The sequence below is a fragment of the Anneissia japonica genome, unplaced genomic scaffold (genome assembly GCF_011630105.1).
Source record: "Anneissia japonica isolate Jap-2015-1 unplaced genomic scaffold, ASM1163010v1 scaffold510_len58556_cov106, whole genome shotgun sequence".
Taxonomy (NCBI): Eukaryota; Metazoa; Echinodermata; class Crinoidea; order Comatulida; family Comatulidae; genus Anneissia; species Anneissia japonica.
Genome location: NW_022701670.1, coordinates 33,679 through 48,601, shown reverse-complemented (window position 1 = coordinate 48,601; position 14,923 = coordinate 33,679). Strand labels below are relative to the sequence as shown.

The 14,923-nt window shown below is 35.2% G+C and overlaps 1 protein-coding gene across 1 annotated transcript in view; it reads right to left on the bottom strand.

Moving 5' to 3' along the window:
- Positions 1-5,589: 5,589 nt before the first annotated feature.
- LOC117103711 overlaps positions 5,590-14,923 on the bottom strand; it is a 36,147-nt gene continuing 26,813 nt past the window's right edge. The window contains exons 3-6 of the mRNA XM_033244316.1: positions 11,368-11,668; positions 10,272-10,428; positions 8,699-9,146; positions 5,590-8,429 (exon numbers count right to left, since the gene is read on the bottom strand). Coding sequence (XP_033100207.1) covers positions 8,209-8,429; positions 8,699-9,146; positions 10,272-10,428; positions 11,368-11,668 — 1,127 coding nt within the window. The 3' untranslated portion in view covers positions 5,590-8,208. The remainder of the gene's footprint in view (positions 8,430-8,698; positions 9,147-10,271; positions 10,429-11,367; positions 11,669-14,923) is intronic.

The window sequence follows — 14,923 nt, the reverse complement described above, 5'->3', positions numbered from 1 at the left end:
TTTGACCTCAGCCAATCAGTGCCTGTGGAATCTGTTGCGATCGGATTCCATGGTAATCGGGAGTAATAAAGATTGTAGCACCCAATCGCAACGGGTAACAATTGCGAAATCGATTACTTATCGACTACTATTGGTGAGCTATCAGACACGATTTTACTTTGCGATTGGGTGCGATAGGGTGTCACAATTGCTACAACCGATCACAATGCGAAGCTAGTCTGAATGGGGTATAAGCTGTCTCTTATACACATCTAGATGTGTATAAGAGACAGTGTTTGGCCTTGGGAAGTCTGTGCAGAGTTTGTTTTATAGACTCAAAAAGCTGGCCAACGGATCTTTTTCCTTTGCTGTCAAATACTTCATTAATTTAGAATTCACATATTTGGTTTTCACCATTTTCCTTTTTAGTGGTATACTTGGAGGAATTTTTCTCTTTTGTGGGGTTCCCTCTAATTATCAGCAACTGTTTCACCTTCCACTACTGCGACTTCAATGTTATGCAATAGGTGTTTGCATTGTTTCATCATCTATCGATAAGTTTCCAGTACTTCTGAAACAAAATTAAAAAAATTCTGCTTATAGTAAATTGTAATACAATAAAATATTTTTCAAATACTGCATCACATAGTCATAAAGTTTTTATGCCTATAAAGTTTTTATAATAAATTATTAGTTCTCAAAAAAATAATTCATTGTTTCTCTTTCAGTTTTTCAATGAGTTGGAATCTTTGAATTTTTTTAAATTGTAAATATTGTACTGCTCGTGTGAATTTTATTACTAGTCAGTATAATTTGCTCAGCAAACTATGAACTGGCTAAACAATGATAAATAAAATAAAATTAATAATTTTATCAATTATTGTTACTTGTATAAATAATTTGGGTATGTAATTTATAATTTGCATCGTTCATCCACTGTTTCAATAACTACAATTTGTTATTCAGTATTAAGCTACACTAATTATAATTTTTATGGTGATACATTGAGAGTAGACTCTGCCAAAACATGTTCCTTTCATAGAGCCTAGTAATGACCAGGCCAAGTTAAATCTCAGGCTACGTCTGATATAAGCATTATATATTTCCCTCCCACACATCATTTTTCCCGGCTGGTATCCTTGTTGTAGTGTTTATCTGCCAGGTTAGGCCCCATAAAAAATTATTTGTTTATGACCCTATCAAATCAAAGTATCAAAGAAAAGACTGATGAGGGAGGGAGGTTTTTGTTTTTTTGTTTTGTTTTGTTTTTTTTTTTGGTTTTTTTTTGCGAACTCTGCCTCCATTTTACCGATGTTCACAAGTCGATGGTTAGGGACACATATAAAAAGTCATAATGCAATCAAATTTATATTTAAAAAAAATATGTTTTTGTTGTACCAGTAAACATATTTGCAAGAAATCCTGAGCTTTTCAAGGGAAAAAAGATGGAAAACCAACCATTTGAAATAAAAATATATGTTGATAAACAGACGATAGGCCCTCACCTCACCCCTCTGCTATCTAGGAATCGAGCCTAGGCTAGTGCCGTGGGGTTTATCGTCTGTCTGCAGGAAATGCGCAACTTGGCTAGCAACTGCTGCTGTCGTGTTTTTTTTTGACTAGCTAAGCTAGTCTAGGGCCCCTAGGCTGGGCCGGATAAACGCTCTCTAGTAGGCTAGAGCCTAGACCTACATACATGGCCTAGGCTATGGCCTAAGGCAAGTAGAGAGCTGAGAAGTTCATTTAACTTTATTTTTAATACGAAAACTAGAAATATACTTATCTTTTTTATTGAATGTTGTTTGATTAAATAATAAAATTAAAAAGCAAAAACAAATCCCGGCACGGCACACAGTATCTTTTCTCGCGCTGACTTTTTTCGAGCTTTTCAGTTCAGGAGCGAGCGAGCTAGCGTTGGGGTCATTCAAGCTTATCGCTGATTGGCCAGAAATAAAAATCCGTTCGGATTCACGTTTCCGATGGCTTTCTGATCCATTGCTCCGAATCCGGAGTCCGGGGAAAAAATCTGACAGTGTAAATGTGAACGCTTCTATTCTTTACCACTAAAGCCATTTCTCACGATTTTTTCTCCGGACTCCGGACCGGAATCCGGGCTTGATGTGAACGTAGCTTTAACCCCACAACGAAATTAGCGACCGCGACCGGAAAAGAGCCCCTAGTCTCAGAAAACCACAGGGCCCAGTCCCTAGTGTTACAACACTCAATACTGCCACTGTGTGTTTACAGTAGATCCTTTTCTAATTGTTCGATGTGTGTAGTCGGGGCCGTCCATGCTTATTTTTCCCATGGGATGGTTCCCAAAAGAGAATTATTGAAAAAACTTCATTTTTACTTCTGTAGTAATGTCCAGCAAATGCTAACCTTCCTGCCCTCAAAGTTCTTTATATACAGGGGAAAATATCTCCCTACATAATATGTTGTTTATAGTTGATATTCAAGGCGTGTCTGAGAAATCTTGTACAACAACCATTAAGTCCTATCTCTCAAGAACATGTTTATTTATCTTTTTATAGAAATTCCATAATAAGGAATACTGTATATACTCGCGTAAGTCCTATAAGGTGACCCGCGTATAAGACGACCCCCGAGTTTTAGAAGATTTTTGGTTGATATTTGTATGTCGGGCGTATAAGACGATCCCCTGTTTCATAGTCGGAATTCCTAATTTGTTGTGGTCCTGATACTGCATCTAAAATGATAAATAGAGCCAAATGCAAGGGTAATCTTCCAAATAATACAATTTTATGAGTTTTAAAATCTTTACCACCAAAATCGTATTTTCCCGTATTTTAAATTGCGTTCATTCATACAACATTTAGTTGCTTCATTACAGTAGTAAGTTCACGTGTTACGGACGATCCGCACGTAAGACAAACATGATTATATAATCTAAAATTTGAATGTCGTGTGTATAAGACGACTCCCTTTTTTCGATCGTAATTTGCTATTTTAAGCCTTGTAGGCTTATATACGGTATTTGTTTTAAAACCCTAGGTTACCTAAGCGTAGGATTTCCCCATACAGTGGCCGGTTCAAAGGAAACCTCGGCCCGGGCCTGCCCCGTGAATATTTCAAAATCATTTTATAAGAATGGAGAAAAAAAACAACTAAAAAAATTGTCTATCTGTGAAGGTCCCTCTCTGGTCACCCTGTATTTCCAATTTCTGGATCCACCACAAGGACCAGCCCATCTGTGCGAAGGTCACGAAAAATCATGGATCCGCGCCGATGCGCCAACCACTTCTACTAAAGTAGAAGAACGAAAGTGCATTTTTCATGTCTATCAGTTCATCGATCCATGGAAGAAAGACTACGTATCCAACTACTCAATATTGTTGGAATATATACATTGTTGTTATAATATATTGCCCATGTCCTTGATTTTTTTTCTCTCTATGTAGGCCTATTTTCTAAAGATGAAATTACCTGACCTTTTATAAGAGAGAAAAATCTTGAATGTTAAATAAATTAAAGGTCAATAATTGTTTACCCCGGAAGAAAAGTGTCCCATAGGCTCTGACTTTCTAGACCACGAAATAAAAATTCGCCGGAAACTAAAAATTCGTGCTACACTGGCTATTGGCTGAACTGACAATAAAGCACATCAGGAACATTCGAAGGGAAAAGAAAGAAAGAAAAGAAGCAAAAGGGAAAGAAAAATGAAAGGCTTTGGGATGAATACGAAAGTAACAGGTCTTGAAATGATTCCAATTACCAAAGTATTGTAATAATAACATTTATTGATAATTATCAAACCAATCATTTGAACTTAATTAAACTTAAACTAAAATCCAAATATTTCATAATAATTTTGGTACATTTGCTTTTGACCAAAGAAAACCACATTCGATATTTATTGAAATGATGTCTTTTTATTATCAGATTAACAATGTCAACAATTATCGTATTTAGTTTTGTTTACTTCAGCTAAATAAAATGAAATGGATCACACCTAATATCATTAGATTATGTATGACTGTGATCATGTAAAACACTTATCCGACAAACACCTTTAGAAAAAAAGGAAAATAGTAACATTGATGTTCATAATTTCTATACTATAGGAACACAGGTTGATGGATTAAATACAAAATTACAAAAATCTGCACTGGATCCGGATCCTGCTAACCGTTAGCTGTCGTGCGTCCATGCGAGAAAATCCCGATCCGGATACCAACAATATGATGATCGAATCACTGGCCAATAAGAAACTGGAAATTGTAAACGTGTACGTGTGATTGGTTGATGATAGAAACGCCCTCAACTTGCTAACCGTTAGCGTATCCGGATACCGCTATCGGTTAGCGCTAACCGATCGAGCCTTCTCACGCAGGTGCTAACGGTTAGCGCTAACGGATAGCTCCCGATCCAGATACTAGGGCTCTCGTGAGAACCATGGCTGTAGACTCTAGCGGCAGAGAGCAAGCGAAAGCAGCCCTTTCCTAATGAATATTCATATAAAAGTATAGCGCCACCAATGAACTTGGCTGAGACGTCGAGAAAAAAAAATCGGGTAGTTGCTAAATACAACGGGTTCAGCCGTAGCTTCGTATGTTGACGTCATACATAATTTCAGCTATACTGTAGTTCGTCTTTCAGTTATAGTCCGTCCTCGACATAGAGTAGGCCCTGTCTTTAACCACAAACCATTGCAAAACAAACCAAATCCATGGTACAACCAATGTAAGAAAAATAAGTTGTCTCTGTGTAATTTTCTTTCCAAAATTAGGATCCCTGGAACATTATTAATTTATGGGGTCTACAAAGAGTAAAATAATACATAGGCCTAGTTAGTCTGATTTTATCGGTAGGGATTAGGCCGTAATCACAGAAAGAAATGAAAACAATTCAATGGCCTATACTACTAGTACTACACTATGCTTAGTCTGTGGATTTTCCAACCTAATCTCATAAACAAATTATCGTACTAAAAGAGAAAATGGGCCTAATAAATTAAAATTACAACTTCTATTACAACATAACTGCCGAAGTTAAGATGTATTACTTTTTAATGTTTCACAAAATTGCCGGCTATATAACACAAAAAGAGAAGGGGAACAGAATGTTAAATATTTAATTAAATTAAATATCCCGATTAACTCTCCAATGTCTGTATTGCAATTTGTAATGTATAAAGTAATGTATTAAATAACAACCTAGGCATATTCTTTAGTAGCATGCGGACACATTCTGCATAGGCCTAAAGGCCTAGACAGTGGCTCCTCTCGGATAATTTTTCTAGGGGGGGGGGGATAAGCTGTCCAACAGGGGGCTTGAGCTTGTATGACTTAGGAGAGGGAGGGTTTGGGAGATGAGATTTTTCTAAAAAAATAGGGAGGTCTGGATGGCCGGAAATGGCACTTAGCAGTGTGAAAGACATAGTTTGGCTTATTTAATTTTTTTTTTTTTTTTTTTGGTCCGACTTTTTTTTTTTTTAGAATATTTTATACATTTATTCAGAAAAATTCCACAACAAATTACAAATTGCAAATTGTTTACAAAGTCATCAAAAGAAGCGGTGGCTTGTCAGTTTGAATACCAAACATACAAAACATACACACACAGAATACATAGTAAACGCATCAACATTTTAATTTTTAAATTTATGATCGCCCACAATTGCCGGCACCTCCCGGAAGGGGAAATGCCTCAGTGATCATCACGTCATAGTAATAATACCGTGCGCCTAACACCAAGACATCTCCGACAGTGTACTGCCCCGGAAAGTGCCAGAGATCATGGACGACTCCCAAGAAATGAAGAAATTTTATAAAGATAAATTTAAAAAAAAAAGAGCAAAGCAAGAAAAGTTTTCCTTAACAAGTATCGAATATCATCTCTTTCAATTTATTTTTGATCGAATTTTGCGAATTTATTTTTAAAAGGCTATCATATAGCTAATTCCACATATTTGGTAAGTGAATAAAAATAGGTATGTGACAGGATGTCAGTCTTGAAAAAGGTACATACATTTTGTTTGAATTTCTTAGGGCTTTTGCACGTTCACTTTTTGTATTACCGTCAAGGATTTCGCATAAGGGAGGGGGTAATTGCCTGAGATGATATCTAGAAATAAAACATACTGCCTTTACCTTATTTATATCAAAGATGGTAAGCATATTAAATTGTTTAAATAATGGACGTGATCTAGTATCTCGGGGTGAATTTGTTATTAGTCTAACTGCTAATTTTTGTAACTTATATAACTTTTCAATATGTGGTGTGTAGTAATTTCCCTATATAACGTTCCCAAGATAAAGGCGTTATATAAACTTATTAGTGTATGTACAGGAAATATGTTTTTTACTTTACAGATGATACCAATGGCCTTAGATATTTTGTTGCATAAATATTGAATGTGGGGTTTCCAGCTTAAATTTTCGTTTATAACAATACCTAAGAATGTGACGCTATCCATTCTTTTTAGGTTTATACCATTTATTTTGATAAAGATATTTTGTGACTGTTTTAATACATTTTGTGGTTGGAAAATAACAAAGTTTGTTTTATTTATATTTAAGACAAGTTTATTTGCTTTAAACCATTTATTAAATTTTGAAAGTTAAAAAAAAACAGTAATTTCATCATGTTTTCCTTTTTTGTAAACAGGGACAACCTTAGGAATCTTTAGTTTATCGGGAACAATGCCAGTTTCAAAGGAACAGTTTATATTGTGGACTAGGGGGCTTACGATAATATTTGAAATCCCTTATATTATTTTTGGAGATATATTGTCATATCCGGAACTCTTATTGTTGTCTAGATTTCTGATTATATCAGATATTTCTTTAATTGTAACAGGTTTAATGTAGAATGAGTTAGCTTGCCTGTTTTTTAAATAACGTAATGGACTGACATTAGAGTTTATAACTTTGCATAATTGTTGTCCGATGTTAATGAAATAATGATTGAACTGTTCTGGTATTATAGTACGATCGGTAAATGTATCATCATTATGCTTAATGGTATCGGGAAATTTTAGCTTAGTCTTATTTGGATTTATAACAGAGTTTTTTGTGTCCCAGGTTTTTTTTCATGTCCCCATGGCATTTTGATAATCCGGATATATAGAAGTCCCTTCTTGCCCTTTTACATAACTTATTATTTTTCTTTGTCCGGTTTTGCGACTTTAATTATTTTTTATAAAGTTTAAGTTTCTTTTTGCTAGAGTGATCTATTAATCTAGCCACATTTTTTCTCTATGGACTTTAAGAGGGTTCAAACCATGTATTGTGAGCGCACTATCGAGTCGAGTGGCCTAGCCGTAAGGCAAGGGCGCTTCTAACTACAGCCTTAACATCGGCGCTGGTTCGAGCCGCTCCTCGCCCATGGTTCGGCTGGTATTATACACGTTACTGTATTTATCATGGTTTTCTTTGTCCATGTGGTTTTGCGACTTTAATTATTTTTTATAAAGTTTAAGTTTCTTTTTGCTAGAGTGATCTATTAATCTAGACACATTTTTTCTCTATGGACTTTAAGAGGGTTCAAACCACGTATGGTGAGCGCATTATCGAGTCGTGTGGCCTAGCCGTAAGGCAGGGGCGCCTCTAACTACAGCCTTAACATCGGCGCTGGTTCGAGCCGCTCCTCGCCCAGGGTTGGGTTGGTAGAACCAAGTCTCTCGGATGACTTAAAATTGAGGTCCAGTGTACATACCTGGCCTGTGTGCTCTTTAAAAACTTATTGCACGAAAGAGTAGGGCTTACCCCGATGCTATGGTTCACAGCCCCTGCCTCTCTACTTCCGCTTGGTAGTCACGACCACGCTCATACGCAATTCGGCACATTGAAGCTGCGAGTTATGGGTTATTCTTCTTCCTTTACCTTTATAATTATAATAATGACGTGCTAACATGATTTGCAGGCACTTTCTGAATTATTTCTAAGTTCTTCCATGGTTTCTTTATCAGTGAGTTTAAATGTTTGAGCAGATTCATTGAATGGGTCTAATAAACCCAATGTATAGTGACAAGGTCTTTCAACAGTAAGTTATAAAGTCTTAGCACATGTACGTGTACCATAGCGTTAACAATGATATTAGATATATCCTATGTATTGTATGACTATTGTATTACAGTTTGAAAACATCCCATAACCATAAGTATATCAAAATGCGTTTTATTGAGAAAAAAAATGAGATCCAATTTTATACTCCTCAAGCATCCGGGAACTATGTAATTATACATGATCCCGAATACTACCTCTTTTAACGTACACATTCATTCAACGAAACCAATGTATAACCCGATTTTTCAACTAAATAATCCAGCAAGAAAACAAAATTCATGTAGGTATCGGGAAGGTCTGTGTCAAGGCTTAGGATTCCACCGTCTGCTGTCTGCAACCTGTTGGAGATTGTTCTAAGTGCTTTTGGGACACGTTCAACATCTCGAAATTTGTAGTAATTCTGTACAGTTAGTAGAGGTTCTGTCAAAGAATTGATATTTAAAATGCCTTTTAAAACCAGGTGTTAAGAGGGCCAGTGAGTCAATCAACAGAAAAATGGTAGTTGATTTGTCTCAAAAATTATTAAAAACAGCAGATAACAGGTTTTACCCTTTATCAATTCTAAGGCTTAGACCTTAGGTTAAATTATACGAAAGGCATCCATTGCTATTTTATAGGTCGCATTTAAGCAATTCCTTAATTTTTAAGCGAATAATAATTGACATGGAAGCACCAAAACATCTACTCACCTGATTTAGGCGGGAAGTTCACAGCTGCTTTGATGATTCTGAATCCCCTATGTTTAAGTTGCTGCTGAACGTTTTCGCCATATTCATTAGGGGAGTAGAATATCGGGTTTATGTCAAGTTCACGAAGACGCATTTCTGAACTAACTACAGCTTCTCGAATCCAATTGGCAGCCATCATTTCAAAATGACCGGTTGGGTATGGATGATTTCCACGTAGTCCAATGTTATAGACTGTTGCCCAGAATTTGACAAGGTCGGGCCATTCTTCAGCAAACTCACTGTACACAAACACAGTGACCGGGACTTTTGTTCTATGATATGCTAATATTGACATCACTTTTACTGCTTGTTTCCTACTCATTCCGACGTTGATTGCAATGGCTAAGTGTTTCGGTGTGTTGCATTTACTGTATACAGCCCCTGCTTTACCAGGAGCCTCTTCAGGTATCTGGATTATACAAAAACATAATAATTTACATTTCATTGTCATCGTTTGAAGGTAGGACCTTGCTCTGCTTACTTTTATAGGATATAATAGAAAACCGCTAAAATTAATCTTTCAGAACATGAGAACAGAATCATTTTTACCAAGGCCTTTGGTCCCCTGATCCATAATCGGAGGCACTTCCCGAGGCACTTGACAACCTGTGAATTATTTTTCAAGATCAATAGTCTCCGCAAAGATTTTTGAAACGTTTGGCGGTTATATGAACGTGATTACAATATACAACTTTCTGATTTATCGGTGCTATTAAAATTGGTATGCTTGATACGACGTCAAAATAGGTTTTTCCTATTAATACTATCATTAAACAATACAGTACAATCATTGTCAAAATTAAAAAAAAGTGCTAGTCCGACACCAGGCGGAATAGCCTAGCTAGGCCCTAGCTACGGCCCAATAATATAGGTAGAAGGTAGCCTAAGTAGTGGTTCCCTACATAGTTTCTATTTTTTACTTTTTATCAGTGGCAGATCCAAATAAAGGAATTCGAAATAGAGGAGGCCCAGAAACTAAATTGTAGAGATTGTATCCAGACGAAAATTAATGTCTATGGCACTTCTAGTGGCCCAGAAATGCCACTCAGACTAAACATTTGAATGTAATCCCACGCCCACCCACCCCCCTCCCTCCCATGGGTATTATACTGTTTTTTAATGTTAAATTGTTAGCTGGGTTAATATTATTAGCATGCCTATTCTTTTCTCTTCACTAAAAATATATTCGCTGGACTCCCCTTGTATAAAGCCATTGCTACTCACCTGATTCAGTTCACGAAAATTTATTTGAAAACAAGTCAAAAACAGCAGAGCATTTGGAATGGTTTTCAACATTTTTCGAGAGAACCCCTGGACCCCAAATCTTCCACTCAAATTGAAAAAGATCCCCCCATTACCAAAGCTGATTACGGGCCTGCTGTCGGCGTCATTATCACCACCAACAACTTTCATCATCTCATTTACTAATACTGAAAGACTGGAGAACTTCTATGGTCAAGATATAGGTGAAAAAATATATAATCAGAACAAACTTTTGACAACAAAGGAAGCTTGTGTCTTGTAAAAAACTTGCCTTTGTTGGATGGAGAGCTTCAAAATCTGCGTAATTCCTTATCTCTGCTCCCCAATCATACATTTTTTTCCCTTTAGTCTTTACATTATTGATTATTTTGCCTTTCTCACCACTAGAGAGCCCAACTGGCTGACTATTATGGTATTCCCCGTAATACCTGTGAAAACAAAACGCATTAAGTGAAAATAATTGCTTATTACCCGGCCAAATACCATTAGGCCACATAACTGTAACGAAAATAGTCATGTGACACAGAGACAATAAATTACGACAGTTATGTCCCCAGCCATTCGACTGTTAGGATAATATCCCCGGCCACATAAACAGTATTGTGGTATAAATTTTTATTTATGTATTTTTATTATTTATTCAGGTATACGGTAAAAAGTACAAAAAGCAGAACAAGTTTGAAATCATTGCAGTACAAAAATTAAAGGAAACCAAATACATCAAATCCATTCAAACAAACAAGAAACTGCAAGCAACATCAGCATTAATAAATATCAACAATTTGAAATATAAAATTCATTGGCTACAAATGAAAATTCAAAATACAAATTAATTAAACTTTAAAAAAATATATATTCATACAGTATCAAAATATATAGACACTGTTTAAAATAGCGTTCCCAGTTACCGAGTAATTATGCCGACCGGCTAGCCATGGCATTACAATTGTATGAATTTGTTCCTGCAAAACTACAAGGCCAATATATTAATTGTACTGTATTATAATATACAGTATGGTATTAAATATTTTATTGTTATATTAATAATTAAGTGTATTAATAATTGTACAGTACTGTGTTGTAATTATATATTAGTAGCCCCTATCCTAAGTTATAGTAGGGATCACTAATTTCTAGATAGAATTATTTTTAAAACTTGAATCATTCAATAAGCATGACTATAATGTATTTTAAATAACTTTATTTCAACAATTATATGAATTATAATATAAGCAATTAGGCCTATTATTAATAATAAATAACAAAAAATGAAAATTATTTAGAATTCATATAATTGAAAATATGGTATATCTAAAAAATATAAAAAGCAGTAAAACTTTAAATAATAATAGTAATGCATATTGTACTTATCGATCCATGCAAAGGTTCCGTCTTCTAGCATTTTTTTTAAAATTCTATATTCAGCTCCTTCAACGTCTAATTTAAAAATCACATAGTCTTCTTTTCTGGTATTTTCCTTTATCCATCTAGACAAGTCCACAACTGGAATTGTCTTACGTACAGCCAGTTTTCTACGTCCACCAGTGTTGGTGTCAGTCAGTTCTTTTTTGTCAACAAAGAGAGTTCCCCCGCCCCACTGCATGTCCCTTCCATTGTTCTTTCCTTTGTCCGGAGACCATACTGATTCGCTGAATGCAGTCATGTTACCTATATTTTTAAAAAATTAAACATTTTAAAGTTAATTCTAAATTAATGCCGTTCATGCATGTCGAGAACAAGTGATATATGATACTACTTGTTATTCCTGGGCCGCTTTAGTGTTACAGTGATTCTTACACCCACTAATAGACTTGCCACAAGTCTCTTATTTTTTAATTATTTTTCTCATTCTGGACAGCGCCACCAACGAAAGAGTTAATTTAGAGTCGAATCGGAATAAGAGACTTGTAAAACACTAAATGCAGGCACCAGGATGCCAAAAGAATGACGTAATCTTATATTCCGTATTTGGATAAATAGGCGGACCGAAATAAACAATTTCAACCAATCAAATGTTTATATTTTTGGAGCCACGAAACTGAGTCACTCGCGTCGACAAGTTAAGAATGACTAAAAATAGTCCTCCCTAATAAAACGGGCCTAAAATATTTAGAATAGACCCTAGTAAGACTAATTTTGTTAATGGCAAAAACCAATTAAGCTTAGACTAGATGCATACCATTACAAATACAACATCACAACTTTCCAGGAGAATGGCTCAGGCCTCTGGAGTCAGAAGTAATAGTAGGCCTGGCCTAGCCTAGTAGTAGTAGCCTATAGGCACACCATGTGTCTGGTACGAAACTAAGTAGTAATAAAATGTCTAATCAAAGCTACTGTTGAACCTCGCCTTTTATGTATTTATATCCGCTCTGGTCTACCATTGAGCACTCTGCTTGTAATAATTGCGATAGTTTACTTCATATTATATTTTCAATAGTAAAAGAATTTATAAAAATGTTCAATGTTGTTATATGTATACTACTCTAAGTATTAAAAAAAGGGTCACTATATATATATATATATGCTGTATTTTACTTATTATCTGTAATGCCAGATAATATAAAAACAAATGTATGTATCAAGAGAAATTCTTTTCATTTTGGTCCTCACTGCATGTTCTTTTTCAAAGCTTCAAATAAATAATGAATATTTAAATGTTTCAAGTCATGGCCTTACCTTGGCTTCTGGTATATAAATAGTTCACCTAACGTAATGGTACAAGTTTTGAATATGAAATACAATATTATATTTTCACTAGTAAAAGAATTTATAAAAATGTTCAATGTTGTTATATGTATACTACTCTAAGTATTAAAAAAAGGGTCACTTATTTAATTGTTTTTGTTTATTTTCATTTTGAATGTAATGTCTGATTAAATGAATAAAATGGTAAATAAACAAATTAAAAAAAACAAACAAATGTATGATTAGCAATCAAATTATAACAAAGTTTTAGATGCTGTCCTTGTTTAGGACAGCATTTTTGATTAATTAAAAAAAATTCTACATGTATACCACAATAAAAAGTTAAACACCAAATTATGCCTGCCCATATCTTATCCAGTATGGGGTGCCATACGCAGCAAAAGTCCATGTTAAAATCAAAATGTAATTGCAAAATTCAATGTCTAATTTATTAAAACGTAGGCGTAAATATCTCAAAATGTAGATCTAGTTTTTCAAAATGAAGTTCAAATTTTTCAAAACGTAGTTTAAATTTTTCCAAATGTAGTTCTAATTTCTTTAAAATGTATTTCAAAACGTAAATCAAAAACCAGCCTGGTTTGAAATGCAATTTACAACAACGCTAGAAATAGACTTTTGCTGCGTATAGCACTAGACTTGCGAAATGTAAATCAAAACTAATCAGCCAAGCATGACGTGGGCCTGTTCCATTAATGATGGGGGAATCATTTTTCGCTGCAGTCCAATGCCGTGAACAACACTTCCCAGTGCGTCTGCTAATTTTTAATGGTCAGGCTACAGCGATCACGAGCCATGCTTGGCATTATTATGTGGGCTAGGATTTGCAACAAGGTCTTGGACGAGGCCTCTATACTATAGTAGGAGGACTAGGCCTCTATACTATAGTAGGAGGCCTGGTCCTAGTCTAGGCCTATAATATATATAATTCTGTATAAGTAGTCATGTGATTACAGGTTTACATTGTACCAAGATTGATATTAACGATCGCATTTATTTTTCATTGAAAATAAAAGAAAACTTTAAATAATTTAACTTAAGGATTTTAAAATATTCCAAACCTGTATGCTTAAAAAAATAAATAAAATAAAAAATAAATAAAGTTAACTTAAAACACAAACAATGCGATAGGATATAAAGATTGAGAGAAGTTTTGGTATAATGTACTGTATTTCTGAAGTGCCATTCGTTTTGGGGTTGCTACAATCAGGAGTTACAATTGATCCAACAAAGGAAAAGCACTATCTATTTCTTTACATTCCAAAAAGGAGGATTGGATGCTATTTAAATTTGCTGGAGATTGAAAAATTAACTGTTAACTCTCTTGTTAGAGAGCATAGATGGTACATGACTTTCGGACTGGTATGCCTTCAGTAGCCCTATGTACTCTGGGTGTAAATAAATACAGAGAATAGGCCAATTTTAGTGAGAACTAAACCTGTTTTGATAACGTAGGGCCAATATACAATGCAAAGCAAATTGATCACAAAATCAGAAGCATGATTTCAAACATCAGAACCCAGCTTTTATTGTTTAAAACTGTCGGGGCCCCATTGAACGAAACTACAGTATTATAGTTTATATTATATTTTTTTAAACTACAATGTCGGGGCCCCTCGCGCCTGGGGCCCTGGCGCCCCCCACCCTCCGTCAGCGCCCGAGTGTGACGCCACTGATTGTAACAACTGCAGATTGTAGCAACCACAAAACGAACGGCGCTTCAGAAAATACAGTACAAGTATGCAAATTATTCTCGCAAACTTCATATCCTATCGCGTTGTTTGTGTTAAGTTAACTTTAATTTATTTTTATTTTTTGAAGTGTACAGTTTTTTTGAATATTTTAAAATCCTTAAGTTAAGTTTTTTTTTAAAATAATTTTCAATGAAAAATAAATGCGATCTTTAATATTGACCTTGGTACAATGTAAACCTGTAATCAAATGACTACTTATACAGAATTTTACTATATTATAGGCCTAGACTAGGACCAGGCCTCCTACTATGGTATAGAGGCCTAGTCCAAGACCTTGTTGCAAATCTCAGCCCACATAAGCCTAGCCTATAATGCCTAGCATAGGGCTTGTTTTCGCGGTACCCTGACCATTAAAAATTAGCAGACGCACTGGAAGCATTGTTCACCATTGGACTGCAGCGAAAAATGATTCCCCCATCATTAATGGAACAGGCCCACGTCACGCTTGGCTGACTAGTTTCGA